The sequence below is a fragment of the Vombatus ursinus genome, unplaced genomic scaffold (assembly GCF_900497805.2).
Source record: "Vombatus ursinus unplaced genomic scaffold, bare-nosed wombat genome assembly UNPS02014807.1, whole genome shotgun sequence".
NCBI classification, from domain to species: domain Eukaryota; kingdom Metazoa; phylum Chordata; class Mammalia; order Diprotodontia; family Vombatidae; genus Vombatus; species Vombatus ursinus.
In genome coordinates, this window is record NW_020954585.1 from 41,558,766 (window position 1) to 41,578,386 (window position 19,621).

The 19,621-nt window shown below is 38.0% G+C and overlaps 1 protein-coding gene across 1 annotated transcript in view; it reads left to right on the forward strand.

Moving 5' to 3' along the window:
- Positions 1-19,621, forward strand: part of PCSK5 (proprotein convertase subtilisin/kexin type 5) — a 608,686-nt gene that overhangs the window by 409,302 nt on the left and 179,763 nt on the right. The window contains 6 exon segments of the mRNA XM_027875021.1: positions 2,439-2,582; positions 6,993-7,095; positions 8,287-8,480; positions 10,847-10,931; positions 17,952-18,049; positions 18,758-18,892. Coding sequence (XP_027730822.1) covers positions 2,439-2,582; positions 6,993-7,095; positions 8,287-8,480; positions 10,847-10,931; positions 17,952-18,049; positions 18,758-18,892 — 759 coding nt within the window.

The following is a 19,621-nucleotide window of genomic DNA, read 5'->3' on the forward strand; positions in this document are numbered from 1 at the left end:
TCTGGTTTATACCACCGTTCAATAGCAAAAGCAACCTATTCATCAACTTGTTGAAATCTCTCAGTAATTCTGACTATTGCTTAAATACAAATTTTGTGCACTATGTAACAACAGTGACACAATAAGCCTGGAGAGCCCTGGGGAATGCTAGGTATGCTATAGACTTTATTTTTCTTTATTTTTTTTTATTTATTAGGCAATTGGGGTTAAGTGATTTGCCCAGGGTCACACAACTAGTAAGTGTCAAGTGTTTGGTCTGAGGTCAGGTCCTCCTGACTTCAGGGCTGGTGCTCTATCCATTGTGCCACCCAGCTGCCCCTGCTATAGACTTTAAAAAGGACATCTAGTAACAGGTGATTTCAAAGAGGAACAAGTAAAGTGAAAGAATAATAGCAATAAAAATAGTAACTCTCATTTCTATAAAACACTTTCAATAATCAAGTGAGGTAGATAATATCCATACTATTATCCAATTATATGAACTGAAGAAACTATGATCCAGAGAGTATGAATATCTGTGGTCACATAGCTAGTAAAGTACTGGAAGTGGGATTTGAACCTAGGTCTGCAGATCCCCTGTTTAGTGTTCTTTCTACTCTACCACCCTATAGGAAAATAAAGAGAATATAATTAAGCAGTGGCATTTTTGAAAGCAAGAACTGTCTTTTACCTTTCTTTGTATTCCCTGGGCTTAGCACAATGTCTGGCACATAATGAGCATTTAATAAATGCTTATTGACTGGCTGACTATTCATTCTAAGAAGTTCAGGCTTTGATACTCCTAAAAATTAAGATCTGCCAATATACTTTCTTTAGGTTCCCAAGTTTTCACATGGGCAAACATTGCCTTTGGAAAGCTCTTACCTGAAACTCCTTACATGCAGTAGTTTGGAACAACTTCAGTCCCTTAATTTGCACATTATAGTATATAGGCCGATCTTACATTTCATGACAACATCATGGCCTAAGACAACTACCATCTTCCTGCTATTTTATGTTATTTAGCTTATGTGTATTAATCTTTAAAGCCAATGGCAATTCCTTTTAATTATACTTGATGCCAAAAGCCTATTTTTGAACCAAAGGATAACTTTAATGAAGCCAAGATATAAAGGAATAAACAAGTAAGAAAGAGGTCTACTCTGAAGAAAAGTTTCTTGAAACCTTGCCAAAGGGAGGTGATGCATTGACTCTCTTCTAACTAATTGACTGCTAAAATGAAAAGGCCTGATAGAATTAGATTAATTTTGGGGTGGGGTAGGGCGGAGATGGTGTGTGTGTGTGTGTGTGTGTGTGTGTTGTAATGACTGGATAAATCTGCTTTAGGGACTAAGTAGGGCAAAGTTCAGTTGGTGGCCTAGAAAGTGATAAGCAATTCAGGTGACACTGAAAATTTTTCTCTCAGGACTATTTCTTATGCCTTATGAAAAGAAAATCCTCAATAAAATTCAGGAATGCTCTGAGACGGCATATAATCTGGTATCCAGACATTTGAAATCTTCTAGATTCTATTCTTCCTCCTCCTCTTCCTTCTCCTCTTTTTCCTCCTCCTCTTTCTTCTTTTTCTTCTTTAAAAAATGTGTCTTCCTGTCTTATCCAGGCCAGAAATGCAGTGGCTACTCATGCGCTTGATTCCATTATTGATTGGCATGGAATCCCTAATTGTTCCATTTTCCTGGGCCGTTTTGCTCCCCTCTTTTGCTAGTCTGGTGACCTTCCATTCACAGGCACTTACCGCATCAGTGACAGACTTAGTTCAGACACTTGATCAGCTTTATCCTTACTGCAACTGAGAACTCCTAAATTCAAGGGATCTTCCAGTTTCAGCTTCCTCAGTAGTAAGGAATGTAAATATTCACCTCTTAGCTCAGGTAGATTATTCTTCATTCTCTTGGAAATGTCACTCAAATTCACTGCGTATGAGCCCCTTATAACAAGTAACTTCTATAGCTTGTGCACATCTATTGACATTTCTTCCTTTAACAAGCTCCTGTTTGGGTATCAGGATGAGGAGGTGGAATAATATGTAATAACATGAAGATAGGATAAAATTCATGAAAGGGAAGAGGAGCTAGATATGTAGGAGAATCAACTATATTTGCATGTTTGTGTATATATATGAATGTATACGTATATGTATACGTATAAATATATGTACATGTACATGAATTTGTTAGAAAGTAAAAAACCTTGCCCCCATCATGGGAAAAAACCTAGTGTAGATATAATAATGAAAGTTTACCCTGTATACACACACACCCACAGAAAACAGTTTCAGGATTAGCCCCTGATTCAATGGTTCATACAAATATGAAGCTCAACTTCTAACTAATTTTCCAAGGTTGCTCTCTTCTTTTTTTGAAAGGGCCAGAAGGAAAGATGAAAAACCCTAAAATGTGAGCATCTGGTGATTCTCTGATTTTGTGGTTTTTCCCAAGGCAAATTGAAAGAATGGTCTTTGGTCCTCTATGGAACATCCATTCAGCCTTATTCTCCAACAAATGACTTTCCCAGAGTGGAACGTGTACGCTCTAGTCGAGTGGAGGACCCTACAGAAGACTATGTTACAGATGATTATGCAGGTAAGTGGGGAATTACACATAGAGCAAAATGGAGCAAATCTTCCTGTACCCCACTACCATACCCAGGACATGTTGCATTAGGTTCTTAGATGTGCAAAGGCTGAAAGGAATCTAGTCAAATTTCTCATTTTGCAAATAAGGAAACTGAGGCCCGGTGAGACTAGGTGATTTCTCCAAGGTCACACATGTAGCAAACCTCAGAAGGTAGAATATGAACGCAGGATCTCTGATTCCAGAGTAAGCAGTCTATTGACTGTACTACACCTCCTCTGACATGGGCTTCATTGAACCCTTTGGGATAAAATCTAAGCCAGATCCATGAATTCTTGGTATATTCCAAATTCAGTTTAATTTGTATGTGTCCTATTCCTTTGAATATCTGTATGTATTAAGGAACTGTTGCATAATGAGCAAGCTTTTCACATTGGAGAGCTGTTCTTAAATTACACACTTAACATTGCCCTTGGGAAGACCACATATTTTTATAATTCATGACAACATCTTTCCCTGCAGGAATTAAAAGAAAACCCTTTGTTGCTATGTCTCATAACTTAATATCTTAGGTACTCATGCAAGTCCAGTTTCAACAAGAACTGCCTCAGAGTAATTTATAAACTTCGATTATAGTGCTCCCAAGCCTACTGAGTTAATCAGGACCTAATTGGCTAAATCATCCAAGCTCTCTGTTTTGGCAATGTGGTTTTCCTATGCAGTAGAAATCCAATGGGCCATTTTCTTATCTCTATTGTAGACAAGAGAAATTATTTCCCCCATGTATTTATCAAAATGACAACAAACTACATCAAGTGTATGTTAACTGTTTCTGTCTGCTCCATGGTAACTCTTCTTTCCAGGATGGTTTTGAGCACTAAATTTGTTCATTAAGTAAGTAAAAATAAATTCCTTTATGGTCTTGTTCATGAACCATTTCTATGTTGACTATTGCAAGTGACCAAAGAGTCATAGACTTTGAGTGTCTCAGAATTTCAGTTATAAGGAACCTTAATGGGCATCTAGTCCAACTCACACCTGAAAAAAAAATTCTCTCTTCAATATCCTCATCATATGGTCATCCAGTCCTTGGCTGAAGACCTCTGATGAAGGAGACTGCACTACCGACGGCTAGTCCACTTTGGCGCAGCTCTAATTATTAGGAAGTTTTTCCTTCCTTTGGACTTGAATATGCTGTCTTGTAGCTTTGACCTGTTGCTCCTAGTCCTTCCCTCTTAGGACTTGAACTGAGCTTACCGAACCATAGTAACCCATAAAAGTAGAGTGCTTCCTTAGGACAAGCTAAGCTCTGGTTATTCTGACATTAGAACGGGCAATTCAAGAAAAGCACTAGAATGACTTACCATACAGAGTTCTTATAACAAAGATGAAGAAATGCTTTTTCTTCTCCTATTTCCTCAGTCATTTCGTGAAAAATTAGGTCCACCAGGAAACCATTTTTCTCTGAAGTTGTCCTACTGCTTAAATGCTAACTCTGATTTTTTTCAATTTTTTTTTCAGAAGTCAGCCAAGCTTCAGGCATTTAGCCTGACTTTGCCTAGATCTCTTTACCAATTAATCTGATCACAGAGGTTCTGCCTCAATCACACTGCCTTCACCAGCTTTTCAAGTCAATAGGACACAGAGTTAAGCTGAAATTCAATTCCACAGAACAGAGATGTTATTTGTTAGACCTCATAAGCTGTTTCAAAAATAGGAATAGTATGTGTTTATACTTAGGGACTTTTGGAATGGTGAGATTCAACATTGCAGGAAGGTAGCTGTTGCTCAGTTGTTTTTCAGTCATGTCTAACTCTGCAAGACCCCATTTGGGGTTTTCTTGGCAAAAATACCAAAGTGCTTTGCCATTTCCTTCTCCTGCTCATTTTATAGATGAGGAAATTGAAGCAAACAAGGGTTAAGTGATTTGCCCAGGGTTACACAACTAGTAATTATTGAGGCCAGATTTGAACTCAGGTATTTTTGACTCCAAGCCTGACATTGTATCCACTGCACCACATGGAAGGTGGCTCTGTCATTAATTAGCATAACATTATTTAGGCTCTTCAATATATAGAAATGACTACAGTCATCCCTTCCATATCAATACTTTCCCCATCATAGTTTCAATATATCACAGGTCAGCAAAAGAAATTATATGGGAATTTTGGGGGAGTTTTACAGAAGCCACAGATGACATAAAAAGACCAGCAAACAACTCGGAAAAAGTTTAGAAACTCAGAAATGCATAAAATATATGTCTAATATTATATAATATCAACCCAAATTTTACAATAAGGTACTGTAAACACCCCATAAGAGTAAAAGAAAAAATTCAGACACCTTCTCCAAAAGGAGGGCCAAAAATTTTTACGCAGATTTTCCAGATCACAGGGGTGCCTCACCCTTAACCCCCAACGATGTGGAAGGGATGACTGTACTTTCCTTTCAGATCTAGAACTCATCTTATAATAAAAAAAAATTCTTATAATTAAAATACAAGTTGAGAGGCAACTAGGTGGTGTAGTGGATAGAGTACCGGCCCTAGAGTCAGGAAGGCTTGAGTTTAAATCCGGCCTCAGACACTTATTAACAGTGTGATCCCGATTGCCTCCAAAACAAAAAATGAAAAGAAAAAAAGAAAAAAGAAAAGGAAGGGGGGAAAAAGAGAAAGAGGGAGACTAAATATTCATAATATAATTCATGCTAAATTTCAGAACTGCCCTTAGAAATTATCTGTGGACTCAGTGGTTGCTTTCTGGGCACCTCATTTCAGGAAGGATATGCATGTCCTAGAAAGCTTATAAAGGAGAACAACTAGATTGTTGATGGGCCTCAAGATTATGTCATATGAGCCTCAATAGAAGGAACTGAGGGAAGAAGGCAGGACTAGGAACAATAAGTAGCAGTTACAGAGAGGCCAAGTGTCCAACAGTTCGGATAGCCTCTATTATAAACAGATAATCTGCATTCACTACTAGTACAAATTGAAAAACAATACAAGGCAAACGTCCTTGTTTATGCTGTTCAATAGGAGGAGCGCGTGTCTTTAAGCATGGCAGGATGACTACGTGGGTGTGCTGTAGAAAGAATTTTTATTTGGATATGTTTTGGACTACAAGGCCTCTGAGGTTACTTCCAACTCAGAAGTTTTGCAATTCTGTAAAAACATTGAATCTGGGTGGCAGGAAAGAGAGAGAGGGAGAGAGGGAGGAAGAGAGAGAGAGAGGGAGGGAGAGAGAGAGAGAGAGAGAAAGACCTAGAGAGAGAGAGAGGGAGAGAGAGAGAGATGTCTCCCTCCCCCCAGCCCCTTCTCTTGCTTGAAGTAAATTATTTGGTGTGTAGCTGCTAATATCCGCTTCCTCTCCACTAAGTATGATGTATTGCTGGTAGGAATTGTAGGGTTATAGAATTTTAGATCAGGAAAGAACCTAGACCTCATGAGGCCAAAAATTCCCAATTATAAACAGCAAGTAAAAGAGGCCAGAGGACAAGGACTTCACTATCACTAGTTCATAAACTTGGAATCTTTTCCACCAATCCGAAAGTAGTTCAACTTCCATAGGAAAGACACGAAGCCTTTCCCATCTTCCTGTCTAGTGCTACTGTTCATTGTACATTCTCTTTTATTCTCTGCCAGGCAATATGCAGCTAGTGGGTTCATAGAGAGCAGGCCCCAAGTCTTGAGGTGATTTGGACTTGCTGCCCGATTTTTAATTTTATCTGTAGTTTTTCTTTGTTGAATTGACCATTGGCCTGTGGGCAGGGATATAATTGTTACTATATTATCTGTGCCTAAAGTTCCTGCTTTGTAATCCAAGACTAGATGCCAATAAGTTTGTGCCAAATGTCAGAGTAACATTTTATGTTCGACACAGTATCACTGAAGCTTACTGTGTTGCTCCGCTAACCTCAAAGGACTCGAGCGTTGTGCAATAGCTGTATTTCTGTTCCAACATCGGCTTTACTTCTCTCCTGCGTTCTTTATATCCCGAATATTTATGGATGTCAGTGCTTTTGATCCAATGATGCTGTTATGAAAATTCTCTTTACTGATACATAGTGGTAACTCATCTGTAACTTTCCAACTTTGAGTGTTACTTGGGGCACCGAAAGGTTAACGTGTCAGAAACAGGACTTGAACCCAAGTCTTTCTGATTCCAAGAGTAGCTGCTGTACCACATTGACTCTCATGGCCAATGCATGGCCTGAATCTTTTTTGTTGTTGTTGTTTGGTGGAGGGGAATGGCCCTTTGGCATCAGTTGTGTTCTCAAGAAAGTCAAAGGTTCTTCCCTTGACTTAGCAATCACACTGATTTCTGGGGGATCTGCATAAGGCAATAGAAATACAAACTCCCTTAAAAAGTCATTTCCTAGAAATGTGTTGAGTTGCTTTTGTTTCTCTTTGGATTCCCAAAGGTCCTTGTGACCCTGAGTGCAGTAAAGTAGGATGTGATGGACCAGGACCAGATCACTGCAATGACTGCCTGCACTACTACTACAAACTGAAAAACAATACACGGTAAGTTTCATTGCTTATGCTGCTCAATTCATAAGCTTTGGTTCAGCTTGTCCAGATGAAAAATTATGAAAATGCTTCCCCACTACCTCCCTCTCAGAAGAAAGGCATGATACTGTTGTTGTTGTTGTGTCCAGCTCTTTGTGGCCCTAACAAGGTGTGGTGGACCATAACATACCAATGCTGTACATGGGGTTTTCTTGGCAAAGATGCTGGAGTGGTTTGATGTTTCCTTCTCCAATGGATTAGAGCAAATAGAGATTAAGTGACTTGCCCAGGGTAGTATGTGCCAGATTTGAACTTGGATCTTCCTGACTCCAGGCCTAGCACTTTATCCACTGGACCACTTAGTTGCTAAAGGCATGAAAGGAAAATTGTGATCATCATCATTTATATGGTACTTTAAGGTTTACAACACATATGTTATCACATTTGATCCTCACAACAACCCTATAAGATAGATGCTTTTATTTTATGGACCTGGAAAGTGAGGCTAAGATTATAATTCCTCTTCATTCTTCATTCCATGTTCCACATGGCATCTCCCCATCCACTATCATCTCTTGAACATTATCAAGATCTCTAGATTTAAACACATTATCTCTTCTCCTCTTCCTTGCCAAAGCAATAATAACGTCCAATGTATTATTAATAATTAACTTATAGTTATGTAATTATGATAAAACATTTTCTGTGCATTGTTTTATTTAATCTTCAGAACATCTTTGTGAAAGAGACAGTGCAGGTATTAGTTTCCCCAGATGAGGAAAATAGGCCTAGAGAGATTAACCTGCCAGACATCAAACAACTTGTAAGTGCCAAAGCTGGGATTTGAAATGACAACATTTCTTTTTCCATTCCTAGTTAACCCAAATTCCCTTTGACCTTCCAGCTAACGCATCCCCATTAGAGGTGCTTCATAGTAGGCACTTAATAAGTGTTTGTTGATTGATGGATTGAAGGCAAGAACTAAACAGGAAGGTAAAATAAAGGGTAGGTCCCTTCTCTGTGAACACACCAAGATGGAGAAGGCTTTAGAGACCACACGGGCAGAGGATGCATGATAGAACAGAGCGGAAAACTGGATTTTGAAGCCAAGATGGATGGCTAGTTGTCTCTCATGTATTAGGAGAATACATGGGAAAGAATCAGGGGTAATTTTAACCTTTCAATTTTGTGTCCCCAACAATCCAGAATCTGTGTCTCAAGCTGTCCCCCGGGTCACTACCATGCAGACAAGAAGCGCTGTAGAAAATGTGCCCCCAGTTGTGAGTCTTGTATTGGAAGCCATAGTAACCAATGCCTGTCTTGCAAATATGGCTACTTCCTGAATGAAGAAACCAATTCCTGTGTCACCACCTGCCCAGATGGATTTTACCAGGATATGAGTGAGCTCATTTCTATTGTTTGGGGTTGAGGGAGAAAGTATTGGGTTTATATTTAAAGGAGGGGTTTAAGGAGGGGAAATTTCTTTTTTCTGAGGTCTAGATTCTGGTTAATTTTAACCAAAATTTAGCCATTGTTGGGATTTTGAGGGACTTGGGTGTTTTGTGGATTTGGATGGGAAAATGTGGGAAAATCTGTGCACAAATATCTAAAGATGTTAAAGTGGAAGCCAGGCTTGCAGATAATCTAAATGTGACACCTACTGATCTGAAATTTCACATTTCTGCTTTTCCTGGCCAAGTAGAAAGCCTAATTTAAAAAAGGAATAACAGAAGGCTATTAAAAATTTCCATGGAAAAAACCACATTGATCTCTCGTACCTCCTAGGTAGTAAAAGTCGTTGTTGCTTCCATCCAAGAGTGAGTGGGAACTAGATCTTATGGCTCAACAGTGACCTCAGTATTCAGTCAATAGAGAAATAGAGTGGAATTCCTGCTAATCCCTACTTACATAGAAAAGTCAAGTGATTGGTAGGGAGGGGGGAAAAAAGGAATGATACAGAGAATTATTGTTCACTCAGGGAAACAGAGAGCCTTATAGAGGGAATGTGATCATTATCATTATGTGATAGCATCCAGAGTTGCATGAGTCCAATCTTCTTCCAAATTATGAGAAATAACAAGATAGACATATTCAAACAATTTAAAGTTCAGTTTATTTGAACATTGCAATATTCACATTCATGGTTGTTGTACTTTCTTACTTTATGATTCTTATTTATAGTTGGGTTTTATCAATCTTCCTATTCAAATAAGGTCTGTGTAGATACTTCTTGAATATGCCAAAAGATACATGATGTCTTCAGTATAGGTACAACTTCTTATTGTTCAGTTGTGTCTGACTCTTCATGACCATATGGATCATACTCTCCATGGAGTTCTCTTGGCAAAGATACTAGAGTGTTTTGCTATTTCCTTCTCCAGTGCATTGAGGCAAACAGAGGTTAAGTGACTTGCCCAGGCACACAGCTATTTAGTGTCTGAGGCTATATTTGAACTTGGGTCCCCCTGACTCCAAGCCCAATACTGTATCCACTGAGCCACCTAGCTGCCTCCTAGGTACAACTTTGTTGCAATGCAAATCACAGCTCTTTCATGCTGTAATAGAAAGCTCTTCATTGGTTGCTGTGTCCAACTTTCTGGTGATGGGGCTTTTCATACTTAGTGACAGTTGTCTGATAGATCCACAATTTATCCTCTACTGAAAATCTTTCTGGCTTGGTAGAATGGGTCAGAGCTTGAGATCGATTGAGATACCCTTTGCAAACTCAGAGACAATACGACATAAGGAAGAGCTAGAGAAGCGATATAGTGGAGGAAGGACCAATAATAATAGCTGACATTTTTATATTATTTTAACGTTTTCCGTGTTCTTTACATGTATTTTCTCATGAGAGGACTGCATTTTGTAAACTTTAGAGTGTTTCATAAATATGAATCATCAATTTTTCATTATCACTGTAACTCTGGAGGAAGTACTACAGATTATCTCCATTTTAAAGATGAAGAAGCTGAGGTTCAAAAAAGTTCAGTTATTTCCAATGCAACTAATGCAACTAATTTCAAAACAGGCCACTCTTGGCTCCAAGCTCTTTCTACTATACTATGATATCTCTAGGTAGATACCTCATAAACAAACAAATAAATAGAGTCCCCTTCTAGGGAACAACAACCAGGAAAATCAATAATTTGGAATCTGTACTGCATCCTGTTAGGAAAATTATTTGTTTACATTAAAATGGACTGCAGTAATCTACAGGAAACTACTTAGTAAACATGAAGTACTTTTATATTAACGTAAATGTAAGCATGTATTCATACTATCTGCCTCCATGTGTAATTAATAATACTCATATATTTCACAAATATGTTTGAATTAAACACACCTTATAATTTTTGATAAGAACCCAGTTTCAGGCCATAATTTTTATCAGGTATATAAGATAGATAACAACCACCTATGTTTCATCTTAGAATCATCAACACCACCCTGATTCATGAATTTCCTAGGAGTTTTCCTCTAATGGATAACTGCTTCTGCTGCTTTTAACACATATGCAGAACAAGCTTGCCTTTCCAAAATCAGAATTCTTGAGGGGCAAAAATTCTATTAAAAATTTTTAAATGTGTGTTTAGATAAGAAGTAGCAACGAAATCAGTAATTTTGCAGTTCTTTTATGTACCTTTTCCTACTTATATTGATGTGGAAGATATTACAAAAATAGGTATTAGAACATTTACACTCACTTTTGTTGAGTCCAATCAATGAATTGATTTTTAACCTGAATTTTATTTTATTTTTTGATCAGATAAAAACCTTTGCCGGAAATGCAGTGAAAACTGCAGGACATGTACTGATTCTCAGAACTGCACTGAATGCAGACATGGCTTAAGGTAAGAAATACCCAAATGAACTCCGTAGATGAATGTACACTTTTTTAAAAGATAATTTTACTGTTTAATCTCACCTTGATAATCTCCCTCTGTATACCCATATTTCCTCGCTATTAAAGCATCCTGTAGCCATTACATTATTCCTCCTACTTTATATGACTAAGGAGATGCCATCTTCTCTAAGGATGGAATTTAATAATAAATATTATTATTCAGCACTTTAAAGTTTACAGAGTGCTTTACATATGTCATTTTATTTGTATTATAAAAAGATACACTGAAAAAAGGAAAATACCAGTAAATAAGGCATACAAACATTTATAAGACACCCTTTACTCTTCTGATCTATAGTATAGCAAAGATTGCTATAAAAATGAAGTCAGGAAATTGCATTAATCCTCTTGATTCCCACCTGTGACTGTCTGCTGCTATAAACTGGTAGATGCTTGGTAGAAATTGTCACCTGAAACTGAGTTCTTATTACAAATTCTAAGATATGTTTAATCAAAACATTTGCAAAGTATATCGGTATCATATACACGGTTTCTTCATATATCAATTGCTCTTTTTTTAGGTACCCTATGCTTGGTGCCATTATCAGATGGTATACAAATAACTTTGCTATCAATGGATATTTTTTCTTCAGTAGGTGACTTTTGCTATTGCTGAAACAAATAAGTGAAATCCATAAGAGATGTTCCAAATGAACAAAGTAATCATGATTTTTAAATGGAAGAAATCAAACTCTGTCCTAGGCTGTACCTTTATTTAGGTCAAGATAGCCTCCTATGTTTGTAAGTTATTTTCTTTAGGTAGATATTTTCAATATATGGATTTTTGCCCAAAGAATGATTACCTGTCCACCTCTCTAATGACAGTGTCTAAGCAAGAAGTTCTCCATATGGACCAGTGTTAGAAAACCATTTTTTGGTTTCAATAAATCCATGTAACCTATTTTTTCTTCTGTTATCATTACATATGATTGTAGATTGAGAGTTGGAAAGGACATTAGAGATCATTTAGTTCTGCCCCTCATTTTGAAGATGGGGAAACTGAAGTCTAGAGAAGTGAAGTAACTTACATGAGATCCCATAGGTGGTAAATAGCAAAGCTGAGATTCAAACTCAGGCCACAGGGTCATAAAGCTGGAAGGAGCCTTAGAGATCTAATCCAACCCTTCATTTTAAACATGAGGAAACTGGGAGCAGCTTGGTGGCACAGTGGATAGAGCACCGGCCCTGGAGTCAGGAAGACCTGAGTTCAAATGCGGCCTCAGACACTTAACACTCACTAGCTGTGTGACCCTGGGCAAGTCATTTAACCCCATTGCCTAGCCAAAAAAAAAAAAAAATGAGGAAATTGAGGACCAAAGAAGTTGAGTTTACACAAGCAGAAAGTAGCAGAGGAAGAATTTCAACCCAGATCAGATAACTCCAACTTGAGTATTTTTTCCAATACACTATACTTAATCATACTTAATTTCATTTGCATGAATGTATTGTGGGTTATAACACTGCCCAGAGTAGGATACATTGAATTTTGTCCTCTCTCTTCCTTAGAGCTATACAAAGTCGTTTACTCTAGACAAAGCACATAACCAATATATTTCAGGGTTGAAGGAAGAACCCAAAGCTTTTTTTTTTAAATAATAACAGCCCAACTGAATCCAAAAAGTCTTTGTTAAGCATCTGCTAAATCAATGCACTGTGTCTGCCTCATTGAGCATACAAAAAACAAAATAAAAAACAGTCCTTGCTTTCAGGAAGCTTACCTTCTACTGGTAGAATACAATATATAAATAGCTAGGTAGATAATTTGAGAAGGGAAAAGAAACCACTAACAATTAAAGAGGGTCAAGAAAAGCACCCTGTAGAAGATTATACATGAGTTAAGCCATAAAGGGATCCTATGAGATGGTGGTATAAAGGGGAGTACATTCCAAGCATCAGGAACAACTCATGGAGAAGCCAGGAGACAAGGAGATGGAATGTTATGTGTGGAAAACAGCAGTAGGTCAATTTGCCTGAATGCAGAGATCCAGAGCTCTGATTCTGGAGGAGATGGTAGATTACCCAGTTATTACTATCATTTCATCAGATATTCATTAAGTGCATTAGACACGGGGAAAACAAAGACAAAAATGAAATAGCCTCCATCCTCTAGGAACTTTAAACTTTTCTGTGAGGATACAATATATACAACAATAATTATAAAATAAGTTAATCTGAGGGGGGAGCCTCGACTGGAAGATTTAGGGAAGGCTTTGCAAGTGAGATGTCATCTGAACCAAGCCTTGAAAGGAGACAAAGATATTTTTTCTGAAAGGTGGAGATGAGAAGGGATCCTTGTTTGGGATATGGGATACCTAGTGTGGTATGAAATTAGGAACTAAAATGATGAATGGGAGAGAGAGAGAGAGAGACAGATAGACAGGCAGAGACAGACAGACAGGGAGAACAGGAGGAAGAGAAAGAAAGAGAAGAAGAAAGGAGAAAGGGAAAAAGAGAAAAACCAGCAAACATTTATTAAATACTATATGCCAGGCACTGTGGTAAGCACTGGGGATACAGAAACAAGACTGTCATTACTCTCATTCTAATAGAAGAAGACAACACATAGAGGGTAGCTGGAAAAGGAGGAGTGAGGGTACCTATTTTGAAGGGGCAAGGCAGCCAGTGTGGAGGTAGAGCAGACAAGAGAGTGAGCCAGAAGGGAAGTAGAATGGAGATATTTAAAAAGTGAAAAAAAGTTAAATAAAGCTGAAAATAAAGTCAAATTAAGCAGGCAGGTGCCAGACTTGGGATAGCCTCAAATACCAGGGTGAGAAATTTGTATTAAATAAAATATAACCTCTGTTTTTAAGATATTTTGAAAGGGAGTGGAGAGATTTTTTTCCCTATTCTCTGAGACCAAATAGAAATGAACAAGATTTCACATCCTTCTAGGTAAGGCTGTGTAGATGCAGTGGAAAGAAGTCTCAATTTACAACTATGTCATTTATTAGCTATATAACTTTAGCTAACTCATATCACCTGTCTGAGCCTCGGTTTTTTAATTTGTGAAAGGAGGCACAGCACCAGAATCAGTTTCCGCAAGTTTCTCCTGAGTGTTAGTGCTTCCCTTTGAAATTACTTCAAATTTTTATCCGCATGTGCTATTTTCCTCCCAATTGAATGTAATCTCCTTGAAGGTAGGGATTGATGCATATGTTTTTAGTGATTCTTTCTTTTTCCTCTTTTTTAATTAATTAATTTTTAGTTTTCAACAATTTAGTGATCTTTTTAAAAATTGTGAACCACACACACACACAAACCATTTACGCACAAACATCAGAACACAAAAAGAGGATTTTATAGGAAACTGTGGATCTCTGTTTTATACCATTTTTTAAAGTTTATAAAAAGTTTATGAATTATTTTCAAACCTGACCTGCTTATCTGTATTTCTTTCTGAACTTCTTTCTGTTCTCTTCAATATGGTTTTTTTTAAATGTTTCAATGGCCCTCTTTTTTTGGCATCACCATTGTTTCCCACTACATTACTCTACATTAAAAATTGAGAGAAAGGGGAGGGGGGGAATGTAACGAATAAACATAGTCAAGCAAAACAAATCACTAGAGTGTCTATGTCCGCAAATGTATGTATTTTCACTCATTTCCCTCTCCTCTCTGTTAGGAGGTGGGTAATATGCTTCATTACAGGTTCTCTGTAATGTAAAGGTTGATCATTGCATTCATCAGAATCCTTAAATCTTTCAAAGTTGCTTTTCTTTATACTATTGTTGTCTTTGTATACATTTTCCTCTGGTTTTAATTACTTCACTCTGTGTCAGTTCATACTACCAAGGATTCTCTAAAATTGTCTCTTTCCACTATTTCTTGTAATAATATTCCATTACTTTTATATATGATAAATTTTTCAGTTATTCCTCAATTGCTTAAAAAAGCAATCTAGGGCACCTCTTTATACTAAGTTCTGTTTTTTCCCCTCAATCTTTCCCCATTTTAATCCTTCCTTCCAGATCAGGAAGTCTGTTTTGCTTATAAAGATTTCTCCTATATTATCTTCCCTCTTAACTGGTCCCACTCTCATCTGATTTTTACCCCTACTTCTTTCCATGTTGAGTTTAATGTATTTATACACCATGCTGTGGGTGTATATATATATATGTGCATTCCTCCTTTGTCTGTATCAGATAAGAGTGAGTTTCATTGGATACCTCCTCCCCATACACCTTCTTTTATGTTTGTATACTATTCTCACATATCAGAATTATGAGAAATAGCAAGCTCCACCCCCTTCTTCTTCCTTTTTCTTTTCTTTTCCTTTCCTTCAGCTCTTCAGAACAGAACCATCTATCCCCAGGACCAATGTTTTTCTAATTTAACTCCCTCAACAATACCCTTTGAAGACATTGAGGTTCTGAAAGGACATTTATTTCTTCTCTGCCTGTTAGAATGTTAGCACTAGAGGGCAGCTAGGTGGTGCAGTTGATAGAGCACCCCGGCCCTAGAATCAGGAAGACCTGAGTTCAAATCCAGCCTCAGACACATAATACTTCCTAGCTGTGTGACTCTGGGCAAGTCACTTAACCCCAATTGCCTCACTAAAAAAAAAGAGAAAAGAAAGATAGAATGTTAGCACTACATCATTATACACCTTCTTCCAATTGCTGAGATAAATTTACCTTGTTTTGTGTTTCAAGTTCCTGCTCATCTTCGGTCTTTTCATCAGAAATGTTTGCAAATCTTCTATTCCAATAAGTGAGATCAGATTTTATCTGTAAAGTCCCTAACTCTATGCCTGGCACATAGTAGGCACTGTATCAGTGCTTATTCCCTCTCTCTTCCCCCTTCTATTAAAGCTCCTTTTTTCTACCTGTAGGATTATACTCAGCTTTTCAGGGTAAGGTAGACTTCTTTGTAAACCTTTCTCTTCTGCCTTTTGAAATATTATATTCCAAGACCTCCTTTCAATTATAGTAGGAGTTGGAAGGCAGGAATTGTTTCAGGCTTTAAAAAAAGCATCTTTCTATTGCATTAGTTCAGCACTGTATCTAGCGCAACATAGCCTTAACAAATGTTTATTGAAATGAGTTGAATTGAATTTTATCTATTTCACAAGATAGTTTAGGGGAAAATAAAGAGATAAATAATACAGAAAGCACCTTGTGTCACAACATACAAGTATAAAGTATTATTTAGTAGCAGTTGTGGTATTCCTGAAGCCTCTGGGATCACAGTGGGGCTTGCTTTTGGCCCTGTTGCATAACAATTGAAGGCCAGCCCTGCACCAAAAAGAGTTCCTATCAAGCACTATTTCTTAAGCACCTACTGTATACAAAGCACTTGGCTGGGTAATGGGAGTATGAAAATATTACAGATGATACAACCTCTGTCCTTAAACAGTCTACACAGGATGGTAGATGTTTAGCTGGAAGGGACCTTAGAGATTATCCAGTCCAACCCCCTCATTTACAAATGATGAAACTGAGTCACAAAGGTAGTAAATTATTGTGCACCCTCTGACTCCAAATTCTGCAGTCTTTCCAGTACACCACTCTACCTTCTACAGTCTACTGGCTCTCCCACTGACCATCTATACAATTCAAAGCAAAGTGGTTCTTGCCAGCTCTGAAATAAATTAATAATAGCTAGTGTGAGCCAGCAGGGTAGCTAGGTGTTGCAGTGGATAGAGTGCCAGGCTTGGCATCAGGAATACTAATCTTCCTGAGTTCAAATCTAGTACATACTAGCTGTGTGACCCTGGACAAGTCATTTAACCCTGTTTGCCTTAGTTTCCTCATCTGTAAAATGAGCTGGAGAAGGAAATGCCAAACTACTCCAGTATCTCTGCTAAGAAATGGGGTCATGAAGAGTCAGACACAACTTAAAAATGACTAAACAACAACAACAAAGTATGAACCAGTAATAGTTCTCGTTTCATTAGCATCTAATGGTTTATAAAGCACTTTCTTTACCTACCCTCTGAGGATCTATAGTGCAGGTATAGCCTACAGCACTCCAGACATCTCCTGACCAAGATAGATTACAGTGGGACTATCACTTCCTGAGGCCTTTTCCTCTTCATGAAACCCTAAAATCATAGTAGCTTATAGGTCTCTAAAAATCTCAAGACCTATTTAAGAGATAAGGATTTTCTCAGTGCTTCAGATCACAAAGCAAGTGTTGGAAACAGTATTCAGTTATTCTGACTCCAAGTCTAAGATACCACACCTCCTCCCCAGCAGCTAGTTCTGTGCCTTCTGCTCTGATTATTCTGAATCCTAAAATGCTCAGAGTTGATTGAGGCAACCTAGTATAGCCTAAACCTGGGTAAGAATCCTCCTCTCTATAATATACTTCTATTTGAGAAGGAGTTAGGGTAGGTTGGAGATCATTACCTCCCCTTCCACCTCTAATTGTTAAGAAAGTTTTCCCTCTATCAAGTCAAGCACTGGTTCTGCAATCTTAACCAATTACTACTAACTCCATTCTCTGGGCTTGAGCAGAACAAGTTTAATCTCTCTTGAGATAGCTACTAGGGCCCCACTCAACACATCTTTTCTCCAAACTAATTATCCCCATTTATTCAAATGACCCTGTCATGATATGATCCCAAGGCCATTCACCATCTTGTCTGCCCCTTTCTCTCCAGCTTATCAAAATCCTTTCTAAGATGTGCTTATTAATGAACATAATATGGTGGATATTGTTTGACCAGAGTACAGACCAATGGGACCGTTATTTCTAGGGGCCTTGATATTATTGCTTTGTTATTGCAATCTAAAACCACATTTGCTTACAGTCCTCTAAAACCCCAAGATCTTTTTCAGTAGTATTGCTATTTAGAATGATCTCCTTCAACCCTGCACTTAGAGGCACCAGTCTTTGAATAAACTGCAATTTCAAATATTGTGTATTCAACCTTTCTATCTCCTGGAAATTTTCTGTCTTTTACCTTACTGTCTTTGCCTTACTCCTGGTGGTCTTACAATGACACTTCTAATTTCTGCACTAGCCTACATGGATCCAGATGTACTGTCACCTGTGAAGATGGAAAATACTACAGTGGAAAGGACTGTGAGCCATGCCACCGTTTCTGTGCCACCTGTTCAGGTAGGTGCCTCCCAAGAGAGTGGATTTGGTCATTCTGGCTGTGGCACATCTTTGGTTTTATACAACACTTTTCCAGGTACAATATGGGAAATCGTCTTGAAAAACTAAACAATTGGGGCAGCTAGGTGGCGCAGTGGATAGAGCACCGGCCCTGAAGTCAGGAGGACCTGAGTTCAAATCCGGCCTCAGACCAAACACTTGACACTTGCTAGCTGTGTGACCCTGGGCAAAAATCCCTTAACCCCAACTGCCTCCAAAACAAAGAAAGAAAAGATTAATCAAAGATAAGTGCTTTAGATTCATAGATTCTTCAACTTTGACTTTCTTACTGGGAGTCCTAAAGCCACAACCTCCCTGAATTTCTATAGGGAGTTAACAATTTCATGTAGGTCTTCTTCACTTTTCTAGCAGATGTGTGTTTTGGTTGAGGGATGAATATTGGTTGTGGTTCTTGTCCTAAGTAGGAAATGTTCTCAATTCCAGTTAAAAAAAAAAAACCCAATAGTAATACTGATCTCCAACGTGTCACTGAGAATTGTAAATATCTCTGCCTAGGTTATTTAGCAAAGCATACATTTCTCCAAAATGCTGTGACAGATCTTGGATTGTCTTCGGTTATTTTTACTAACCATTTGGAAGAGGTTTCTGTTCTGGAACCTTTGATGAAACTGTCTTAATGATGGCTTCCCTATTTCTCTTAATTTTAAGGGGCAGGAGCTGATACATGCATTACCTGCAGTGAGGGTTACTTCATGGAAGATGGGAAGTGTGTGCAGACCTGCAGTAATAGTTATTATTTTGACCACTCTTTAGAGAGTGGCTACAAATCCTGCAAAAGGTAAGGCCATTTTCCCTTTCAAATGGTATTCAGATACCACATTCCTCATAGGACTCTACTCTTGATGAACACTATAGCAAAATGGGACTTTTGAATGACGAAACCAGTCAGAAATATTTGACATAGAAGCATTGGTTGAGAACTATACCTTTTATCTTAATCAGTCAGTCAATCAACATGCATTTATTAAGTACTTACTATTTAATAATACCACCTACTTCACAGGGTTGTTGTAAAGAGCAAATAAAATATAAGTAAAGAACTTTTTAAAACTTAAAGCACTGTTAGTGGCAGAGGGAGAGCCTACTAGGGACAATGGGAAGCAAGGAATATTCCATTTCTCCCTATGTGACCAAATGAGTAGGGGTGGGGTGGGGTGGGATGGGGTTTATGAATTAAAGTGTAACCAGTTCTGGAGAGGGTGGCCAGGTTTGTACTGTGATCAGAATTTAGCCAGGTATCAGTATAAGTGAAAGAAGGTAGGAGTGAGAAAGGGGGAAGTTTGAATTAAAAGCCAGTTGACATTGACATTTGAACAATTTTACCCAAGGTGTCAGAATCACTGGGATGGGGAGATTATGACCAGGTGGGAATATGCTGAACATTGAGTTCAGACAGGTTATCATTATTCTATGGGGACCATGAAGCTGATGTGAGGCTAGATGGGTGAACCAGTAATGGAGAGTAATCAATGATTTTTTTGTTTTCCAAGAGAAGGAGTGGAAAAAAAAAAA